At 42.4% G+C, this 20923-nt stretch overlaps 1 protein-coding gene and 1 long non-coding RNA gene across 2 annotated transcripts in view; one reads left to right on the top strand and one right to left on the bottom strand.

The window, feature by feature from the left end:
- LOC143116710 (NACHT, LRR and PYD domains-containing protein 12-like) overlaps window positions 1–20923 on the top strand; it is an 85160-nt gene that overhangs the window by 55923 nt on the left and 8314 nt on the right. The window contains exons 7-9 of the mRNA XM_076278002.1: window positions 14071–14241; window positions 15516–15686; window positions 16192–16231. Coding sequence (XP_076134117.1) covers window positions 14071–14241; window positions 15516–15686; window positions 16192–16231 — 382 coding nt within the window. The remainder of the gene's footprint in view (window positions 1–14070; window positions 14242–15515; window positions 15687–16191; window positions 16232–20923) is intronic.
- On the bottom strand, window positions 7232–8632 carry LOC143136257 (uncharacterized). Its single transcript, XR_012989283.1, has 3 exons — window positions 8509–8632; window positions 7758–7823; window positions 7232–7348 (listed from the first exon to the last, which is right to left on the bottom strand). It is a non-coding gene; the product is annotated as an uncharacterized LOC143136257 (long non-coding RNA).

Genomic DNA, 20923 nt, shown 5'->3' on the forward strand with positions numbered 1-20923 from the left:
GCAGGTAGCCTAACGTCTTTTTCATAGAAGGGAGAGCCCAGTATCTCCTTGACATGGAGGTGCGCAAATAGTTTTTAATAGCCTGTTCAACTTCGAAAAGCTTCGTTCACCCGATGCCAGTCACTGATCGCAATTTCAAAGTTCGGAAAGCTTCATCTTTTTAAGTTTTAAGTGCAGTGGCCCATATCTGCCCCCTTTGGAATTATATCTCGAGCCTATTATAAGGTCCAGTGCCTTATGTCCTGGGATTCGGATGTGCTCAAAAAGAAAAGAAAAAACACTTTTTTATAGATGGTTATGAGGAGCAATGTGAGAGAGAAATTTGATGATCATTGATCGATCGTTGTTTTGGGACGTTAAGCCTTTTCCATAGGCGTCAGTGAAGGAGATTGAAGAATGACCATTTTTTTATACGAAAATATTTCTTAACTACAAAAACTCAGTGTCTAAAAACTCAGTGTCATTCAGACTCAACCCTCTTGTTGTTTTATTATCTTTTTCGTTGTCGTTTGAACGTTGGCAAGCAGGCATGTTGCGGTTGCAAATTAAGTGAAATTTCTACAGTAGGCCTACAACATGCTGTTAGGCTGGGCTACTGTCAATGTACTTGTACAGGTAAATGTTCAACAATTGCTGGTGTACAGGTTATATAATCAATTAGCTAAACCATTTGTCCAGCTGTTTAAAAATTTTTTCGTGCTACATACAAACGCAAAAGGTGCTTTGATATTTTTTTTCGTTTGAACGTCGGCAAGCAGGCATGCTTTGGTTGCAATGAATGAGGATAATTGCTTTTTTTTGCATTATTTTGAATATGACTCGCTCCAGTCTCAACAGCACGTACTTTTTCCACACGCTAAGTTCTAACACACATAGGCCTATCCCCTCTCGCTTTCTCTCTCTCCATCCCTGCACACGGTGCTTTCTTAAAGGAGCTGCACCATTTTACAACAATTGCATCTACATTTTCATATTAGAATGTTTTGTCAAGTGTAAGCTTTAAACTACCGTGATCAATTTAAGTTCCCGTGCCCCCGCTGAAAGTCTCTTATGCTCTTATGCGCTTATCGTTTCACTATCAAATCTATAAGTAACCGTGACAAATAGGGTATAAGATATATAAACTCACGCTATTGTATTATCATATATGTTTGGTAATGGCTCAGCTTTCTCTGATTGTTCTACTGACTTGGAAACTGCATCATGGAAGCAGTAAGTCAAGTCGCATCAAAAATAGTAGTGGCACCAAAGTGACACCTTGTGGTTGTTTGTGTCAACTGCAGTTTGTGCCATTTCTGCCGAGAAAATGGGGATCGTGATTCCTGAAGGAACCCGTCCAAACTTAACAGGGACCCACTGTATATGCCGTTATATATGTCGTTCAGGTTTTCATAACTCTCATTAACTCTGACTGTGCCAGTCTTTGCTTAACACAGCATTTAGCTAGTGCAGAATTGTAGATGTTCTCTGAAGAGCTGGGACTTCAGGAGTTTTTTGAAGAGGGAGAGGGATGTCCCTGCTCTGATAGGAACTGGTAGTGCATTCCACCAACGAGGAACAACAGATGAAAAAAGTTTGGATTGACCTGAGCATACCAGTGGCAGAGCTAGACGTCGCTTGTCTGAGGAGCGCAACAGTCAGGAGGTAGCATATGCCTGTATGAGGGCATTCAAGTAGGTGGGAGCAGAACCGGAGACTACTTTGTAGGCAAGCGTTAACTCATTGAATGCCAAGCTGTTTTCGGAAGCTTTGTCCTAGAGTGCCAGCAATCTAGACCATTGTTGATGATTTTTGTACAGCCACAGCATATTCTGTGTTATAGCTATGAACACATACAATGGCTCGTTTGAAAGGTGAGACTTTAAGCTCTCAGTGGGTGCAAACCGTGTATTTCTACACGCCTCTGTTCCTGAGAAATCCCAAGCTAAACAGTGGCTAGTTTTCATCAAAATCGCTGTTTTTTTTCTAGAAATCGATATATAACGTCTTTCATGAAATATGGTGTTGCCTGTAAAGTTTCCGGGAAGTGACCTAGGAGACCTGGCGAGACTGCCACCTAGTCATAGACCCACGAAAATGGCCTGGTTTTGAGCTGACGTGCATGCGTCACTGATTCGACCCAAAGCGGATGTAAAATGTCCAGATAAAATGTCCAGATTGTGCGTTTTCATGAGTTTTCGATCGTCATATATATTATTTCCATTCATCACAGAGTTCCCAAAATCACATATAATGTGTGTTAGAGTGTTTAGTTTCGTAATAAAAAAAAAGCTAAAAACGTAATATTACGTTTTTGGCACTCAGTGAGTTAAGAGACTTGAATTTGATGCGGCGGCCATAGGTAGCCAGCGTAGCTGGATGAGCAGCGGGGTAACATGCCCTTTTGGGTTGTTTGAAGACCAGGCGTGCCGCCGCGTGCTGGATCATCTGAAGGGGTTTCACTGTACAGGCTGGGAGACCTGTCAGGAGGGCGTTACAGTAGTCAAGTCGTGAGATGACTATTGCCTGTACCAGGAGTTGGGTAGCATCTTGAGTCAAGTAAGTCCTGATTTTCCGTATGATTTAGTGTGCGAAGCGACACGACCGGGCGACCGAGGCGACATGATCGGAGAAGGTTAGTTGGTTGTCGAGAATGACTTTTTGTGGCCCTGGTAGGTGCAACACACAGGGAATCAATTTTTATGTTGATGTCATGATGTATGGTGGGTTTAGCTGGGAGGACCAGCAGTTCAGTTTGAGAGGTTTAGCTGGAGGTGGTTTGCCTTCATCCATGAAGATATATGAAGAGAGACAATCCGAGATCCATGCCGAGACCAAGGGGCCATCAGGTGTAAAGGACAGTTTGAGCTGTGTGTCGTCTGCATAGCAGTGGTAAGAGAAGCCATGCGAACAGATAATCTGTTCCAAAGAGGTGGTATATACCTGTGGTGAGAATGAGGTGCGGACAGCTGTCCAAGCCATGATGCGTTAAACAAACGTCCTGTGAGGTAGGATTCAAAGCAGGAGAGCAGAGCCAGAGACTCCCATGTTTGAGAGTATAGAGAGAAGGATTCGGTGATTAACTGTGTCAAAGGCAGCCGATAAGTCAAGCATAATGAGCACTGATGACTGAGACTGGCTTCTTTTACTTTTACTTTACTTTTACTTTATTTGTCAGACGCATTTATCCAAGGCAACGTACAAACAGGATTTTGATATCAAGAAATGAAGATGGACATTAATTTCACCATAACACATGTCATGATCATCATTACAAATAATTTAGAAAAAGTAAAACAACCCATAAAAGACATATGATAATTTGGCAAACTTTTTTACAACCAAGTACAGAATTGTACAGAATTGTTAAAAAAGTAAAAAGACATCATAACCATCATTAAGAAACAAAGTAAGAAAAAGATAAACTATAAAGACAAATATGAATTTGCCAAAATATATGTGCAGGCAACTACAGACGTAAACGTAAAAAAAGCTAGGACAGTTTAAACAGAGAAATACTGGACAGATGTGTCTTCAGATGTTTTTTAAAGGTCTCATCTCATCGTTTTTTCATTAATTTTGCAGTGGTCTGTAGTATTGATGAATGCCCTGTGAGCCGGTTTTGGTAAAAAAAATGCTGTCCTGCCTCTGTTTCATGCTGTTCTAGTTTGGTGGGGAAGGTGGGCGAGGAGGAACGACTGGATTTCGCCTCTAGTCATGAATATTAATGACATGCTAATGAATTCACCTCTGATTGGCTAACAGTACTGTGACGCTTCCTCCAGTGCGTCCTCATCCGATTCTGCCTGTGCTATGCTCCATATACAACTTTACAGTGCTAAAACCTGGCTAAAACTCGAGTCAAAACTGTTGCACAAAATGTCTTCGGAGATACAACTTCATGTGTTTGATCCTAGTATCGAGTAGGAAGAAGAACCGCTTCCGATCGTTTGTCGGTGAACGTTGGTTTAATAGAATGGTAACAATTGCCTGTCAGCTTAAAATCTCTCCTAAAAGAGGTAAACGTTTGTGACAATCGTCATCTTGCTTTCAAGTAATAAACAGTTGGAAACGTTTTAAAATAAAGACCTATTTCTTTACACAGTCAAAAGTCTTTGCAATCTTCCTAGTAGATATTTTACTTCACAACACAGGTAAGCACCCTAAATGCAGTTCAGCCACTGACCTAGCCTGCTAATGCTATCGGAATAGATAGTTATGGTTTGAATTCCATGATACTATCATTGAAAGACCACTTGGTCATAGCCCAATATATATATATAGATTTAAATGCAAACACACCTACCTAGCTATATTTTGCTGTAATTGTACCAGAATGCCTACAGAAGCAGAGAATGTGTGCTGCAAGACTTCTTAATGAGAATGGCTTTGATAGCCTGACATTGGCAGAGGTTAGCCTACTCAAGTTGTTTTCATGTATGACAGAAAAAGTAGCCTACTATAGGAATCTTATAGGCTACTATAGTATTTTGGGACTAAATATTACAGTAATCTTATAGGAATACTAGTATTTGGACATACTATAGGTACTATAAGACTACTATAGAAAAACTATAGCGGTTACAGGATATTAGTTATTAGTAGTACTTCTACAGTATGTCCCAATTATTATGACCGCCGCACAGCGAAGCGGCGGTCATATAGCTTTAGTCAGATTTTTTTTTTTTTTTTTTTTTTCTTTTTCGCATGCCCAAATTTCCGTCAATGAGTCCCGGGACACTGAAAGACCGGGGTACACGAAACTTGGTGGGCATGTAACCCCACATGGATAGCATGGAACCATCGTTTTTCGTTTTGATCTGTAGCCCCCCTGCTGGACTGGACCCCCCGAAAGGAGGGTAGGGCAGACACAGTTTTCTGTGAATATCTCGAGAACCGTAGGGTTTAGGAGGACCATTTTTTTTTTGTATGTTGATCTCAAGGGGCCATGTCAACCCATTCCATAACCACTCATTTCATGTATAGCGCCACCTAGTTAAACACAAAAAAGTAAAAATGAGGTGTTGTAATTGAAGGTATCTGTGACCTAACATAGTCAAAACTGCACGAAATTGGAAGTGTATGATCATTATGACACCCTCTGTATGCACGCCAAATTTTGTGGAATTCCGTTCATGGGGGGCCACACAATAAATTAATTTATGTTACTATACACCAACTGGCCTGTAGGTGGCCGGAGACAGTTTTCTGTGAATATCTCGAGAACCGTAGGGCCTAGGAGGTCCACCTTTTTTATGTATGTTGGTCTTAACGGGGCATGTCAACCCATCCCATTACCACTTATTTCATGAATAGCGCCACCTAGTTAAAAATTAAAAAGCAAAAAATTAGGTGTTTTCATCACAATATCTCTGGCTGACAAGGTCAAAACTGCACGAAATTAAAAGTGTAGGATCATTATGACACCCTCCGAATGCATGCCAAGTTTTGTGTACTTTCGTTCATGGGGGGCCTTACAATAAAATAATTTATGTGTACATTTAGTGACGTACACCAACAATGATTCCCGGGACACTGAAAGACCGGGGTACACAAAACTTGGTGGGCATGTAACCCCACATGGATAGCATGGAACCGTCGTTTTTCGTTTTGATCTGTAGCCCCCCCGCTGGACTGGACCCCCGAAAGGAGGGTAGGGCAGACACAGTTCTCTGTGAATATCTTGAGAACTGTAGGGACTAGGATGACCATTTTTTTCCGTATGTTTGCCTCCAGGGGTCATGTTAACCCATTTCATGTACACACATGTGCACAAACAGATACACACACACACACATACATTCACAGTAATCATACGTATGACACATACTCACACAGTAGACATATGTACGCTTGCACAGGCACATACGCAGGCACACACACAAGCGCACGCACACGCACACGCACACTCACACGCACGCACGCACACGCACGCACACACACACACACACACACACAACATAAACATGAACATGCACACATGCACACAATTCAAGAATTTCTCAGAATTATGAACAGGCAAGATGGAGGTGGGGTTGTATAAAATTAATTTTACATGTGAAATCTATGAACTAATCATGTTTTGGTACTTGTTGTCTAGCAGATATCAGTGAGAATTGAGTACGTGTGGATAATGCAATTTAGTGAGACAGTTAGAATCATATAGGCCTTTCAGCGTGATTTATTTTTGTGGAAAAAATGTGCTGGACTGGGCGGCGGTCATATTTTGTACCGCTCTGCGGTACATCTAGTTCCTATAATAATTATTCCTATAAGATTACTATAATATTTTGTCCCAAATATTCCTATACTACTTTTTCGTAAGGGGATTGCTCATGTGGTTAGAAAAATGGGCAACACCAGTACCCCTGTTGTCTGTATGACCCTGTACCCAGGATTAGAACCAGTCTGCCTTAGCATAATATACTCCCTTCAAAATGCACTAAACATTCGACTATGACGACTATGGCCCTCCGTGAGATAGAAGATATGAAAGGTAAGATAAACCTTTAGCTTAAAAGGGACAAAAACTGATGAAACTCCTAAAACAAATATACAAAACAGGTCAATTTTCCAATAAATACCTTTATTATATTTACATACAGCAGTGGTACTCAAAGTGTGGTCTGCAAGCTAGGCCTATCTCCAGTGTTCCACAAGTAGATGTGGTAAAATATAATAGATGAGTTGTTTGCAATATTGAACCAACTTGTATGTAAATCCAAACAGTTCTGCAACACTGATGTAACCTATGCCAGTTTAAATCATATGAATCCTCTGACACCATAAGCAAGGTGCAAAGACAATAAGCAAGGTGGTTCAGTGAGAAGGCCTGTTGTGTAATATACTGTTGAAGTAGGTCTACTGTTTTTTTCTTTTTGCTAGGTGGTCTGTGAAACACTGACAAATAGTAATAATGCAGTCTATTAAAATAATGCAAACACAAAACAAGAACATCCAAACTATGCACAGAATTAACAATGTCCTCTTTTTGCCAGACGATGCAGACATCTGGCCTACAGATCCTTTGTAAGATGGTGCTGGGATTATTTAGGGGAAAAGGTCTGAGTTGTTGTTTCGGCTTGTATTGTCCTGGGGATCCGAGACAACACACAAAACACATTCATTGGCTATGATGATTCTATTACATTGCTCTTTGATTGCGCTGGGCCATAGGTGGAGCCATCAGGTGTTATTGTGGAGATGTCACTTTCATCCTCCTCCTCATCTTGATCAACCCGAGGTGTTCTAGCTGGCCTTGGATGAACAGGCTTGATGGCAGTAGAGGTAGCAGGCCCCCATGCCCATGGTGTATCCGAAGTGCTTGTATCAATACTCATACTTTTCATGAAGTATTCTGTTTGGGTACCTAAAGTAAATAAATGTGTATTACTGTCAAGTTACAAGATACTAATAGTACACTCTCTCACACAAAACTGTACTGGCACAATGGAAACAAAAATATTTTAGTGACTGCGGTAAGGTGTATGATGTACTAAGTAGCACACCCACAAGAAGACATTCGGTAATATCAATTTTATCTGTTATGCAATTCATGGGTTTCATCAGGTCCATTTACACAGGTGTATTAATCAAGCACCATGCAGTCTGCATTCATAATCGAGGTGCTTGATTTTATACACCTGTGGAAAGTGACCTGAAGAAACCCATGAATTGACTTTCCCAAACATTGATAAGCACATAAGAACCTGTATTAGCCTACTAGAAAAAGACTTCTAGAAACTAACTAGCACAACAAAAAAAGTTAGATCACAAACCTTTGCTTCTAACGTGATGACCTAATGTAGGCTAGAAAGCTGTGTAGCCTGACATGAGGATGTGCTCTGGAAGACAATACAAAACACTAAGTAAACAGCAAGTAATCAAACAAAACATCATTGTAGGCCTACAAAGGTCAATGTAATAATGGCAAGAAGACATAAATTAGACTGAAGTGTAAATACCTGAGCTCTAGTGATAGCAACTTAGCCTAATAGTGCACGGGTATTGTGTTTTTAATTTTCCCTGTTTAGACTAGAACAATATCTGTACTTAGTTGAGCATAAGATATTGTTGCTAATATTATTATTTGTGGTTTAACGCTTAGGTTAGAAGATTATAGGTTCAACAAGCTAAATCTCTGGGTAGTGTGGTCAGTTTCTTATGAGTGTAACGTTAGCTACACCAGGCACGTAACTGAAGCATTCCGTTCGCGTTATGTAGGCTACTCAACAATAGCTTCCAATAGGCCTAATCAATGGAAGTAGCTACACCTGGCGTGTTAGTGGCCTGTAGGCTACGTTCGGGAAAATAGACCATTCCTCTAATGGATTTTACCAGAGCCCTTCCTATTAGACATTCTCTGATTTTACACGTCAACAGAACACTTCAGTTACGTGCCTGGTGTAGCCTCCTGTAATATAGGCTAGCCTAAGCCTAGCTTGTACCCTTTTCATGCATGCTAACGTGAAGAATATGAACATGCTATTTTGTAACAGACGTTAGGTGGAAAAGTTTGTTTGTACTTACAGCCTGTGAGCTGGTGGTCGATCGTCATGACGGTACAGAACCAGGTTTTCAGAACATCGATGCAAAACCACTTTCTAACTGTAGGCAGTGAGTCTGGTCTAAATGATTGGAACACAGAACTAATGTTGCACTACTTCGGTGGTGGTGTTCCAACGATAAATCCGAACCATTTCTTCCTCAACTCTCGTTTCTAAGGCAAGACATGCAACATTGATGTGTTATTGCCACAAATAACACAGGCACGAGTTGCTGTTAGCTCCTACTAGCTGCAGAGAGACAATCCCCTAGCCGTAAAATCTTCCAGTCTTCCTGTAGGCGGTCACAAGCCAAGGTGGGCGAGGCCATGAATAATCAGTTTCCCTTCGGTGTCATTGGGAAGGGCTCTTTCTGATTCGCTTGTTTTTCCGTGTATTTTCTTTCATTGGCTAATGCGGGCAATGGGGGTAGAAGATAATTTTCACGTGCAGCATGCATATGCAACTTGGAGTGAGCTATAGTATTTCGAAAGTAACAAGTATTAAGTGGTTTCTCAGTGAATGAGACCTTTAAAAGAATCCAAACTAGTGGCAGAACGAATGACATTTGGCATTTGAGACCTGATGGTGACATTCACTCTTCATAAAAGTGACTCATTGGAAGAACAGAGTGATCTAGAGGGAGTATATATCTGGAGTAACTCACTGAGGTAAGTTGGCGCTGACCCAGAGACCACCATATAGGCCAAAGTCAGGGTTTTGAATTTAATTCTGGCTTCAATAGGGAGCCAGTGTAGTGATACTAGAAGAGGTGTTACATGTACCCTCTTAGGCTGTGAAAAAATAAGACAGACTGCTGTGTTCTGGATCATCTGCTATGTTTTCACAGCACATGCAGGGAGACTAACTAATAGTCTAGTTGTACAGAGGAGCACAGTTTCTACTAGTAGTTGTGTTGAATACTGTGTAAGGTAGGGTCTAATCTTCCTGATATTGTAGAGTTTGAATCTGCATGATTTGGTTATTGCAGTAATATGCTCTGAGAAGGTTAGTCCATTGTCAATTATTACACCCAAGTTCCATGCAAAACTAGATGGGGACACAGAGAGTGAGACAGACAGGACATTTATCTGATGGGAATTGTTGGTTTGGCTGGAAATACCAACAACTCGGTTTTTGCTAAATTAAGCTGCAGATGGCGGCCTTTCATCCAGATAGAAATGTCATTCAGTCCTGGCGGTTATGGTGGAGTCTTCAGGAGGAAAAGACAGATACAGTTGTGTATCGTCAGCATAGCAGTGATAGGAAAACCCATGAGGGTGAATTATTTTGCCTAGTGAGGTGATATAAATGGAAAAGAGAAGGGGGGCAAGAACTGATCCCTGTGGTACACCAGTCGGCAGCTTGTGAGTTTTTGATAGCTGCCCTTGCCAGGAGACACTAAAAGTCTGCCCCTCAAGGTAGGATTTGAACCATTTAATGGCATATCCGGAAATACCTAATTCTAACAGAAAGAAGGATGCCATAGTTCACTGTGTCAAAAGCTGCAGACAAATCAAGTAACACTGATAACTGAGCCGTCAACGCTTCCAAGGTCCTAGCAGGGTTAGGATCTGGGTGGACCGTCGGAGCCTGAGGAGCAGGCATGAGCGTCGGTGCAGCCGTGTGAACAGTGACAGATGAGCAGGCTTCATGTAGCTGGAGAGCATCGTTCTGGTCCTCAGCCATGGTGGGAGACACAAACAGGAGGTCACCTACCATTGGTCCATCCTTTAAGGCTTCTGTTACAGACAGCAGAGCTGTTTCGGTAGAGTTGCCGCTTTTGAACCCAGATTGATTTGGATCCAGAAGCTTGTTCTGTGAAAGGAATTCAGAGACTTGTTTGAAGACTGCTCGTTTCATACCTTTGGATAAGAAAGGTAGGAGTGAGACAGGACTGTAGTTCTCAACTTGAGCAGGGTTGAGAGACATTTTCTTAAGTAACGGTGTTACCCGGGCCGTTTTTAATGCTGTTGGAAACGTGCCAGAGGTTAGTGAAGCATTGATCACGTGTGATAGCTGGTGTGATGGTCGGGCTGATGGACTGAAGTAGGCTTGTAGGTATAGGGTCCAACGAGTATGTGGTAGGACTGCTACATGTCAGGAGTCTAATATACCTCACTCTCTGAGAGAGGCGCAAATGCTGAAAAAGATGTTCCAGCAACCGCCAGAGGTTGTACGTGCGCAATATCAGAGTCTTCGCGTCTTGTGGGCATGTAGAGAATTGACTGCTGATTGCCACCATTTTGTTTGTAAAAAACGAGGAAAGGGTATCCGCATTAAGGCTGGATGGAGGAGACAGCTGTGTGTTGAGTTTGAGTCTGAGTTTGAATTTATTCACAATACCACTTCAAACATTACAATAAACCAGTAGGGGTACAAAGACAGACAGGTTGAGTGAATGGGTCCCCCAAAGAAGCTAGGAAAGCTTATAGGTGGGGGCCCATGGTTCATGAAAGGGTAGTGGTACAGACAATGGTATAAACAGTTACCACCTGTGACCAGATGGTGATGAGTAAATGCATGTGAAGCGCACCAAAACAACATAACATACATACTTAACATTACATACACATACAATCATGCACATACATCCCAGTAGTCCATGTAATGAGGAAACAGTTTTATATTAGATATAGGTTGGTAAGAAATTATTTTTAGTGGTGTTTTGAAGTTGGAGATAGAGGGCAACACCTTGAGGCCATCATCAATCCTGTTCCAAATCTGCGGCCCCCTACAGGCAACGCTCATACTGGCGTGCACATATCGATGACATTTACCTGCTATGAGTGGTTTAGTTCTCGTTTGGTATGTGTGCTGGAGGCTTCAGATGGTAATAAGACTACACAATCTAGGGTTGAGCCTGTTGACAATTTGAAACATAAGACAGGCATTATGATGATCAATTAGCTCAGCCAATCTTAGTAACTCAAAGCGGTGAAATAGAGGGTGGGTGGGGGAATTTATCTCTGACCAGGACAGGGCCCGTATGACTTTCTTTTGCAAGGATACAAGTTTTTTAAGATGACTGGTGAAGGTGTTGCACTATATCACATTACAATAGTTAAGAAGAGGTTCAAAGAGAGTTTTCTACAACGTGAGAAGGGCAGACAGAGGAAGGGAATGTCTGATCTTCTAGAACAAGCCAACATACTTGGACAGTTTGTTTACAAGATGGTCTATATGACATTTAAAGTTGAGAGAGTCGTCAATGTGGACCCCTAGGAATTTAATGGCATGCACTCTTTTTATTTCCAGGCCATTCATTTTAATCAGGCAGTGATCAATATTTTTAAACTTTTTGTTTGATTTGAATCTTGTTCAATAAGTGGGTTCCTGTGTGATGTGAACAAATTTGTGTCGTCGGCAAAAATAATTTAATGAAATATTTTGGAGGAATTTACAAAATCATTTATATATAGAAAGAATAAGAGTGGCCCCAAAATTGAACCCTGGGGGACCCCAAAGAGTATGGGCTTACAGGTAGAGTTATGATCATTGACATGGACATACTGTTCCCTCTCGTATAGGTAACTTCGAAACCACTGAAGTGCTTTACCTCTGATACCATAGTGACGCAATTTATGCAACAAAATATCAAAGTCAATGGTATCAAAGGCTTCAGTGCATTCATTAATTTGTTCTATTAGGTCAAGTATTGCCATACAGTCTTTTTTCTAAAACCGTATTGAGAGGGAACAAGGATATCTAGTGTATCAAGATAGCCACTGAGTATTGTATACTACTTTCTCCATTACTTTAAAAAAACTGGGTCGGATTAATATGGGCTGGTAATTGCTCATATCATTTCTGTTGTCAGATTTAAAAATTGGAATAATCTTGGCAATTTTTGTCATTTTGGGTACAGTGCCAGTAAGTAGAGAAAAGGTTGATACAATGAACCAGTGGCTCTACAATGATGTTAGCAATGGCTTTCATGATGATATACGGTGTATGAGCTCCTCAAGTCCAAAATGATCTTGAGGAGTTCAGTACCATCTGTTGGTTTCATGAAGAATGAATGAATGTAGCTACCAGAAAGAAATTGCTTGAAGGTGACACCCTGAGGTTGACTTATCTTAGACAGATTTACACCTATTGACGCAAAATGATGATTAAATCTCCGTGAAAGATAGTAGCGATTTGAAGGTTGAGAAAAGTTTCCAAGTGTCTGTGGCACTGTTGATTTTGTTATTGTAGAAGGCCGTCTTAGCAGCAGTGAAGCTGGTTGTAAAGGAGGATAGGAGTGTGTGGTAGTTTTTGAGGTCATCAGTTAGTTTAGATTTGTGCCATTTCCTCTCCACGGTTCTGAGTTTGGTGTGCTGCGATCGGAGGGTATCATTTAGCCATAGATGAGAGTGTTTTGATCGAGCTGACCTTGTAGTAAGATGGCACAGTTCGTCTAGACACGAGCTCAGTGTGGAGCAGAGCGAGTCTGTGGCATCATTAATCTCCAGAGATGAAGGTGCTGAGCGGCGGTAGACCGGAGGCGATCACAGAGGTGAAGTGGGTTGGAGACAGGTTGCAGATTTTGGCGGCGGACCGTGACCATCGGCTGAGGAGTCGGAGGCTGCTCTGTCAGACTGACATTGAACCACATGAAGAAGTGGTCGGAAAGATGGAGAGGCATCATGAGGGTGTCTGTGCAGTTCCGAGTGAGGATCAAATCAAGCAATTTGCCAACTTTGTGAGTAGGTGGGCTGCGAACCAGTTCAAGGTCAAAAGTGAGAGCAAGGAGTTCCAAAGAAAGGTGGTTGGCATAGCCAGCAATGAAATCAGCTTTGTTGACTGCGGATTGCCAGTTCCACAAGCCCATGGAGAAGGATGTTTCTGTAGGTGAGGACCGTTTAAGTTGCTGGAGGTTAGCTAGATTTCTGGCCCTTTTGGCATGATGCCATTTTCTGCGATGGCCGTTGATAACTGATATGCAGGAGCGGCACATTTTTGTCTTGCACAGGTAAACTTGCTCATCTTGACCACGTCTGTCCTAAACGAGAATGGCTGAAACGAGTGCTGACGCTTACACTGGCGCTTCAGCAATAACCCCTATTGTTATGATGATTGGAATTGAATGCAGCTGTTTCGCATTTCATTAATGATTAATCAGCGTAGACCGCCCTCTGATGTAGCACAGCTTTGATTGTTCAAAAGGGTGTTAATTACTCTCAACTACAGACCTCACCCACTGTCACTGTATTGTCATAGTATGTACAGATAAGCCGATACACTCAACAAGGTAAATATTGGCTGATGCCGATGTTAGGCCAATATATGTTGTTCATTGCACCCCCTACAATTTAGCTACATCATACATAGCACTACAGCATAGTAAAATAGTTCAGGTGAGTGTGCGTGTGTGTGTGTGTGTGTGTGTGTGTTTGTGTCGATGTGGGTGTTTGTGGGTGGTTGTGGCCATAATGTAGGCTACACGTGAATGATTTCCGCACTTTTGGTTAAGGGCTCTTAATTGTTTATCTATTTATCAGGGCACTGTGTAACAATATATCTTCCATTTATTCATGTTATCTTTTGTTGTGTTCTTATGCAGGCTTGCTGACTGTAAGCTCAAAGAAGAATTGTGTGAGATTGTAGCTTCAGTTCTACAGTCACCAAACTCCCTGCTACAGCTGGACGTTAGTGACAATGACCTGGGGGATTCTGGAGTTCAGCTCCTCTCTAAGGGACTGTCCAGTTCCAACAGCATACTGCAGATATTAAGGTTGGAATAAGGATTATAGTGTGGCATATTATGGATATTATGTTTATTTGTTTGTTTAATTAGGCAAATATTGTCTGATGTTAGGCCGATATTCCTTTCATTACATCTCTACAAGTTAGCCACATTACACATTGCACTACATCGTATTACAACCTTTCAGATTTGTGTGTCCGATGTATGTCATTACAGGAGAATAATGTCTCCTGACTATTGTTACGGCCGGCTCAGAGGCCGCTACATAAAATTGAGACAGAAATCAGAGTTTTTTCAAAAAAGAGAATTTTATTTCCATAAATAATCATTCAGATTAATGCCACATTCACACCAGATCCGTGATGTGTGTGTTCCGTCACAGCTGTGGCATGTGACACTCTTGCACATTTGGGCGCACACACACACAAACATGCTTACCCAGCTGAGGATGATGGGAGATTGCTCTCCTGCTCTAGCACATGCTTGACAGAGAATAGGTTGTTTGGTTTTATTATACATCACTTCCGGTAAGCAGGTCGGATCGCGGCTTGGGTATAATTTTGTCTTAATTAATATTCGCGGTCTGAGTTGCGGTCGGGTTGATTAAAATATCGGGCGAGCTCGGGCCGCTTGTTACCAAACCCGCGCAACACTGGTTTGCACATAACCCACCCAATATTTACGTCACAGTCATTTGCTTATTTATTATATATGTATATATATATATATATAATTATATCAATACTGTTTCTATCCTTTTTCTCTTATCCTTTCCTCTTTCTTATCTGGCATGAGAGATACAGTCAGTTCATTACACTCACGTCACTCTTGAAATATATCAGCCTGTACAAGTCTGTCTATTACCTTTTTTCATGTTCTGTAGACTTGCTGAATGCAAACTCTCAGAGAAGTCCTGTGAATTTCTGGCTCCAGTTCTACAGTCACCAAACTCCCTGATAGAGCAGAGTCACAATGACTTGCAAAATTCTGGAGTTTAGCTTCTTCAGGGTTTTGATTTATGGCAGACCTTTTAGAGATGTGCACATTGATGTGTAATGTCCTTTTTAAAACAGTTTGTTAAATTAAAAATAGGTATCTTTACTGTTTCTAGTGTTTAAAAAATGCAAAATGGTGCACACTTTCACATCTTGATGAAGTGGGAAATTCCATCTTCACTACAGGATTGTGGTTGATAATGTGCCATAAAGTTGCGTTAATAAATTGCTTATATACAGTACTGTCATCTTATAACTTTACAAATCTTTCTGCCATATTTGATCTTTTGTCATGTTGTTATATAGACTTTCTGAATGCAAACTCTCAGAGAAGTCCTGTGGAATTGTGGCTGCTGTTCTACAGTCACCTAACTCCCTGATAGAGCTGGACTTGAGTCACAATGACCTGGGAGATTTTGGAGTTCAGCTTCTCTCTAATGGACTGTCTAGTCCCCACTGCAAACTCCAGACGTTAAGGTTGGTGTAAGGCCATGCATTTTTTGTATTTGTTTACTTTGTTGTTGTTGTTGTATGCTATGGTGAGAACACAGAAGGGAAACAATAACATATGCAAATCGTTCACCCTTCAGCATTAACTCTGAATTTGCCAGTCTTTGCTTAACACAACATTTAGCTAGTGCAGAATTGATATGACATTACAGACCTCACCCACTGCCATCATCGTACTGTCATAGTATTTACATATAAGCCGATACCAGTCAACAAGGTAAATATTGGCTGATGTAAGGCCAATATACTGTGTGTACATGTGTATGTGTGTGTGTGTGTGTACACTGTACATGTGTGCATGTTTGCGTGTGTGGATGTGGGTGTTTGTGGGTGGGTGTGGCCATAGTGTACACGTGAACGATTTCAGCACAGTTGGTGAAAGGTCTCTTGATTTTTATTTATTTATCAGGGCACTGTGTAAACACTATATCTTCCATTTATTCATGGTATCTTTTGTTGTGTTCTTATGCAGACTTGATGACTGTAAGTTTACAGATAAATTGTGTGTGACCGTGGCTTCAGTTCGACAGTCACCAAACTCCCTGCTACATCTGAACTTCAGTAACAATGATCTGGGGGATTCTGGTGTCCTGCTTCTCTCTAAGGGACTGTTCAGTTCTAACAGCAAAATACACACATTAAGGTGGGTGCAAGTATTGTCACTGGAGGACTCACAGATTGCTTGGAGAGGTAACATTAGTCTCAGAGCTTACTACTAAGTATAATTTCCTTGGCTAGACCATATTATACCAGCTACAAGCGAACATTGATTGATTCATCAGGGAGGAGATATGACAAAACATCTAGACCAGTGGTCGCCAACCCGTCGTTCGCGATCAACCAGTAGATCTTTAGGACTTGCCCAGTAGATCCCGAGAATAACAGCAAAATTAAAAACACAGTCACCAAATTCCCACATGTTCAGCGCGGGATTGCGGGTATAGCGCATGATTTATTCAAGACCAGCGACTCTAGCCATCATAATGCGAGAAATTCCTGCATACATTTTAAAGTGCTGTCTGATAACATTAATCTAATAATGGAGCGGCGTGAATGCGGGACCGGACGGACCAACTTCTGACTTGAACCGAACGTAACCCCATGCAGACACACTTGCGCACAGCACCACTTTGCAGGTGCTCTCTCTCTCTCTCTCTCTGTGTCTCACAACAGGACTTGTCACCGCTGAAGTCAAATTATGCTAGGTGATTCTACATCAACTGCTAAGTGACAGAAAATGAAAACAAAAGTTTAGCGATCAGGAATTTGTTCTCCATTTGAAGAATGTAATCGATTGCGGACATGCACAGACAGCTACAGACACGGAGTGCATTGTAGGCCTAGGTTACTTTCACTTTCTAGTGCGCATTACGTGAAAGATGCTTCATATCAAAACAGCGATCAAACATTATCATGACGCGTTGTCACAAACACTTACTCCAATTAGAAAATCAAAACCAAAATCATGTAAGTAAAGACTATGTTAAAGTGTTGTTATCTCATTGACGCCTGTATAAGGGGGTGGAGGATGTGATAGCCTATTTTTGACCTGATACATTTGCCTAAAAAAGGCCTCATATATTAAATAGGAAGTATTTTAGCTTTGATTCTCTTGATGCTTCAAGGTAGATCTTGCCTTTGTTCAGGGCGAGGTCAGGGATCTTGGGCTCAAAAAGGTTGGTGACCACTGATCTATACAGTGTTTGCACATAACCCACTCAATATTTATGGTAGCCATTTGCTTATTTATTATAATGATGCTATATAATATATACTATATAATAATAATAATATTAATAATAATAATAATAACTAGAAATGCAATTCCCAAGGAATTACCAGTGCATGCAAATGCAAAAAATATGATGCAGATATAGTTACAATAGTGTTGCTAGGGTACATATGATGGTTGTTATGCCAAATTAAGTGGTTGCTATGCTCGTTGCTAGGGTAATCCTGTTGGTTGCTATGGTGGTTGCTAGGTTGACATTGCTAGGTTGTTGCTAGGGTAAATCATATGGTTGCTAGGGTAGTTATTACATTACATTACATTACATTACATTTGGCTGATGCATTTTTAGCCAAAGCGACTAACAACATGGTAAACAATTTAAGTTTTAAAGCAATTCACAACAATTTTAGGACAATTTAAAAAACAGTAGAGTACAGTAAGAATAAGTGCATCAGTGAGTGCTGTTTTTAACAGTTACGTGTCAGTTCAAGACGGCTGGTGAGTGCTAGGATCAGCAAGACTTGTTGTAAGTGGTGCTATGAGAGGAGATGTTCTCTAAAGAGCTGGGTCTTCAGGAGTTTTTTGAAAATGGAGAAGGATGTCCCTGCCCTTGTAGGAACTGGCAGTGTGTTCCACCAATGAGGAACAACAGATGAGAAAAGTTTGGATTGGCCTGAGCGTACCGGTGGTAGAGCTAGACGTCGTTCGTCTGAGGAGCGCAGCTGTCTGGTGGTAGTGTATGTCTGTATGAGGGCATTCAAGTAGGTGGGAGCAGAACCGGACTACTTTGTAGGCAAGGGTTAGAGCCTTGAATTTGATGCGGGCCGCCATAGGTAGCCAGTGTAGCTGGATGAGCAGCGGGGTAACATGTGCCCTTTTTGGTTGGTTGTAGACCAGGCGCGCCGCCGCGTTCTGGATCATCTGAAGGGGTTTCACTGCACAGGCTGGGAGACCTGTCAGGAGGGCGTTGCAGTAGTCGAGTCGTGAGATGACTATCGCCTGAACCAGGAGTTGGGTAGCATCTTGAGTCAAGTAAGTCCTGATTTTCCGTATGTTGTAGAGTGCAAAACAGCATGACCGGGCGACTGAGGCAACATGATCTGAAGTTTAGTTGGTTGTCGAGAACGACTCCTAGATTTCTTGCAGTCCTGGTAGGTGAAACAGACAGGGAGTCAAATTTGATGTTGATGTCGTGGTGTATGGTAGGTTTAGCTGGGAGGACCAGCAGTTCAGTCTTTGAGAGGTTCAGCTGGAGGTGGTGTGCCTTCATCCATGTAGCTATGTCTGAGAGGCAGTCCGAGATCCGTGCTGAAACCAAGGGGTCATCAGGTGGAAAGAACAGATAGAGCTGTGTGTCGTCTGCATAGCAGTGGTATGAGAAGCCATGCGAACGGATAATCTGTCCCAAGGAGGTGGTGTAGATAGCAAAGAGAAGGGGGCCCAGTACTGAGCCCTGGGGGACCCCTGTGGTGAGATGGTGAGGTGCAGATAGTTGACCAAGCCATGATACGTTAAATGAGCGTCCTGTGAGGTAGGATTCAAACCAGGAGAGAGCAGAACCGGAGATTCCCATGTTAGCGAGTATAGAGAGAAGGTCAAGCAGAATGAGTACTGATGACCGAGCGGTCTCCCTGGCTTCTTTTAAGGTTTCTGTTTCAGACAGCAGAGCCGTTTCGGTAGAGTGGCCACTTTTGAATCCCGACTGATTTGGATCCAGAAGGTTGTTCTGTGAAAGGAAGTCAGAGACCTGTTTGGAGACTGCTCGTTCAATGCCTTTGGATAGGAAAGGCAGGAGTGAGACAGGGCGGTAGTTCTCGACTTGAGCAGGGTTGAGAGAAGCTTTCTTAAGTAACGGTGTTACCCGGGCCATTTTGAACGCTGTTGGAAATGTGCCGGAGGTCAGCAAGGCATTGATCACATGTGTGATAGCTGGTGCAATGGTCGGGCTGATGGACTGAAGTAGGCTCATAGGTATAGGGTCCAGCGAGCATGTGGTAGGGCGGCTACATGTCAGGAGTCTAGATACTTCACTCTCGGAGAGAGGCGCGAATGCTGAAAAAGATGTTCCAGCAGCCCCTAGAGGTTGTAGGAGTGCGGTATCCGAGTCAGATGCGTTGTGTGGGCATGTAGAGAATTGACTGCTGATTGCCGCCACTTTGTTTGTGAAAAATGAGGCGAGGGTATCCGCAGTAAGGCTGGATGAAGGAGGAGGCAGCTGAGGCTTGAGTAGCGATTTGAAGGTTGAGAAAAGTTTTCGAGTGTCTGTAGCGCTGTTGATTTTGTCATTGTAGAAAGCCGTCTTAGCAGCAGTGATGCTGGCTGAGAAGGAGGTCAGGAGTGTCTGGTAGTTTTTGAGGTCATCAGTTAGTTTGAATTTGTGCCATTTCCTCTCCGCGGCTCTGAGTTTGGTGCGCTGCGACCGGAGGGTATCATTTAGCCATGGATGAGAGTGTTTGGATCGAGCTGGCCTTGTGGTAAGAGGGCACAGCTCGTCTAGACACGAGCTCAGTGTGTCTGTGGCCTCATTAACCTCCAGAGAGGAGAAGGTGCTAAGTGGAGGTAGACCGGAGGCAACCACAGAGGAAAAGTGCGTTGGAGACAGGTTCCGGATGTTGCGGCGGAACGTGACCATTGGCTGAGGGGCCGGAGGCTGTTCTGTCAGGCTGACGTTGAACTGGATGAAGAAGTGGTCAGAAAGATGGAGAGGTGTCACCATGAGGGTGTCTGTGTTGCAGTTCCGAGTGAAGATTAAGTCAAGCTCTTTGCCAGCTTTGTGAGTCAGTGGGCTTTGAACCAGTTTGAGGTCAAAGGAGTGGATCAGGGCCAAAAAGTCCGCTGAGCCTGGGGCATCAAGGTGGATGTTCATATCGCCGAGAACAAGAAGCGGACAGTCATGCTCAGGGATGGAGGACAGCAGAGTGTCAAGTTCGTCCATAAAGTCACCTAGTTGGCCTGGAGGGCGGTAGATGACCAGCTTATGGTGGTTGCTATCCTGGTTGCTAGGGTAATCATGTTGGTTGCTAGGTTGTCATTGTAAAAGTGGTTGCTAGGCTGTTGCTAGGGTATTTGACATGGTTGCTAGGCTGTTGCTATGGTACTTGAGGTGGTTGCTAGGCTGTTGCTAACTTAGTTGTGGTCGTTGCTATGCTGGTTGCTAGGTTAAACTCATTGGTTGCTATATTGGTTGCTATGTTGTAACTCTGGAAGTGGTTGCTAGGCTGTCGCTAGGGTATTTGACATGGTTGCTAGGCTGTTGCTAGGTAGTTGGTGGTTTAATATAGTTGGAATGGCTGAACAGTTAAATAGGTGGATAGTTTAAATGGTTAAATCATTTAATATGGAATTATTGTTGTGAGGACTTTTATTTTGAAACAGTTGTGGGCAGAGCAAACAGTTGAACAGGATGTGTAGTCTTAAGAGAGCCAGATTGTATGCTTAAAGCCTGAGACAGACAGTTGCTGCAGGTGGCCTG

The sequence above is a fragment of the Alosa pseudoharengus genome, unplaced genomic scaffold (genome assembly GCF_046254945.1).
Source record: "Alosa pseudoharengus isolate Yale_2024_CS ecotype anadromous, Long Island Sound unplaced genomic scaffold, YU_APseudo_1.1 YU_APseudo_1.1_scf_1, whole genome shotgun sequence".
Lineage (NCBI taxonomy): Eukaryota > Metazoa > Chordata > Actinopteri > Clupeiformes > Clupeidae > Alosa > Alosa pseudoharengus.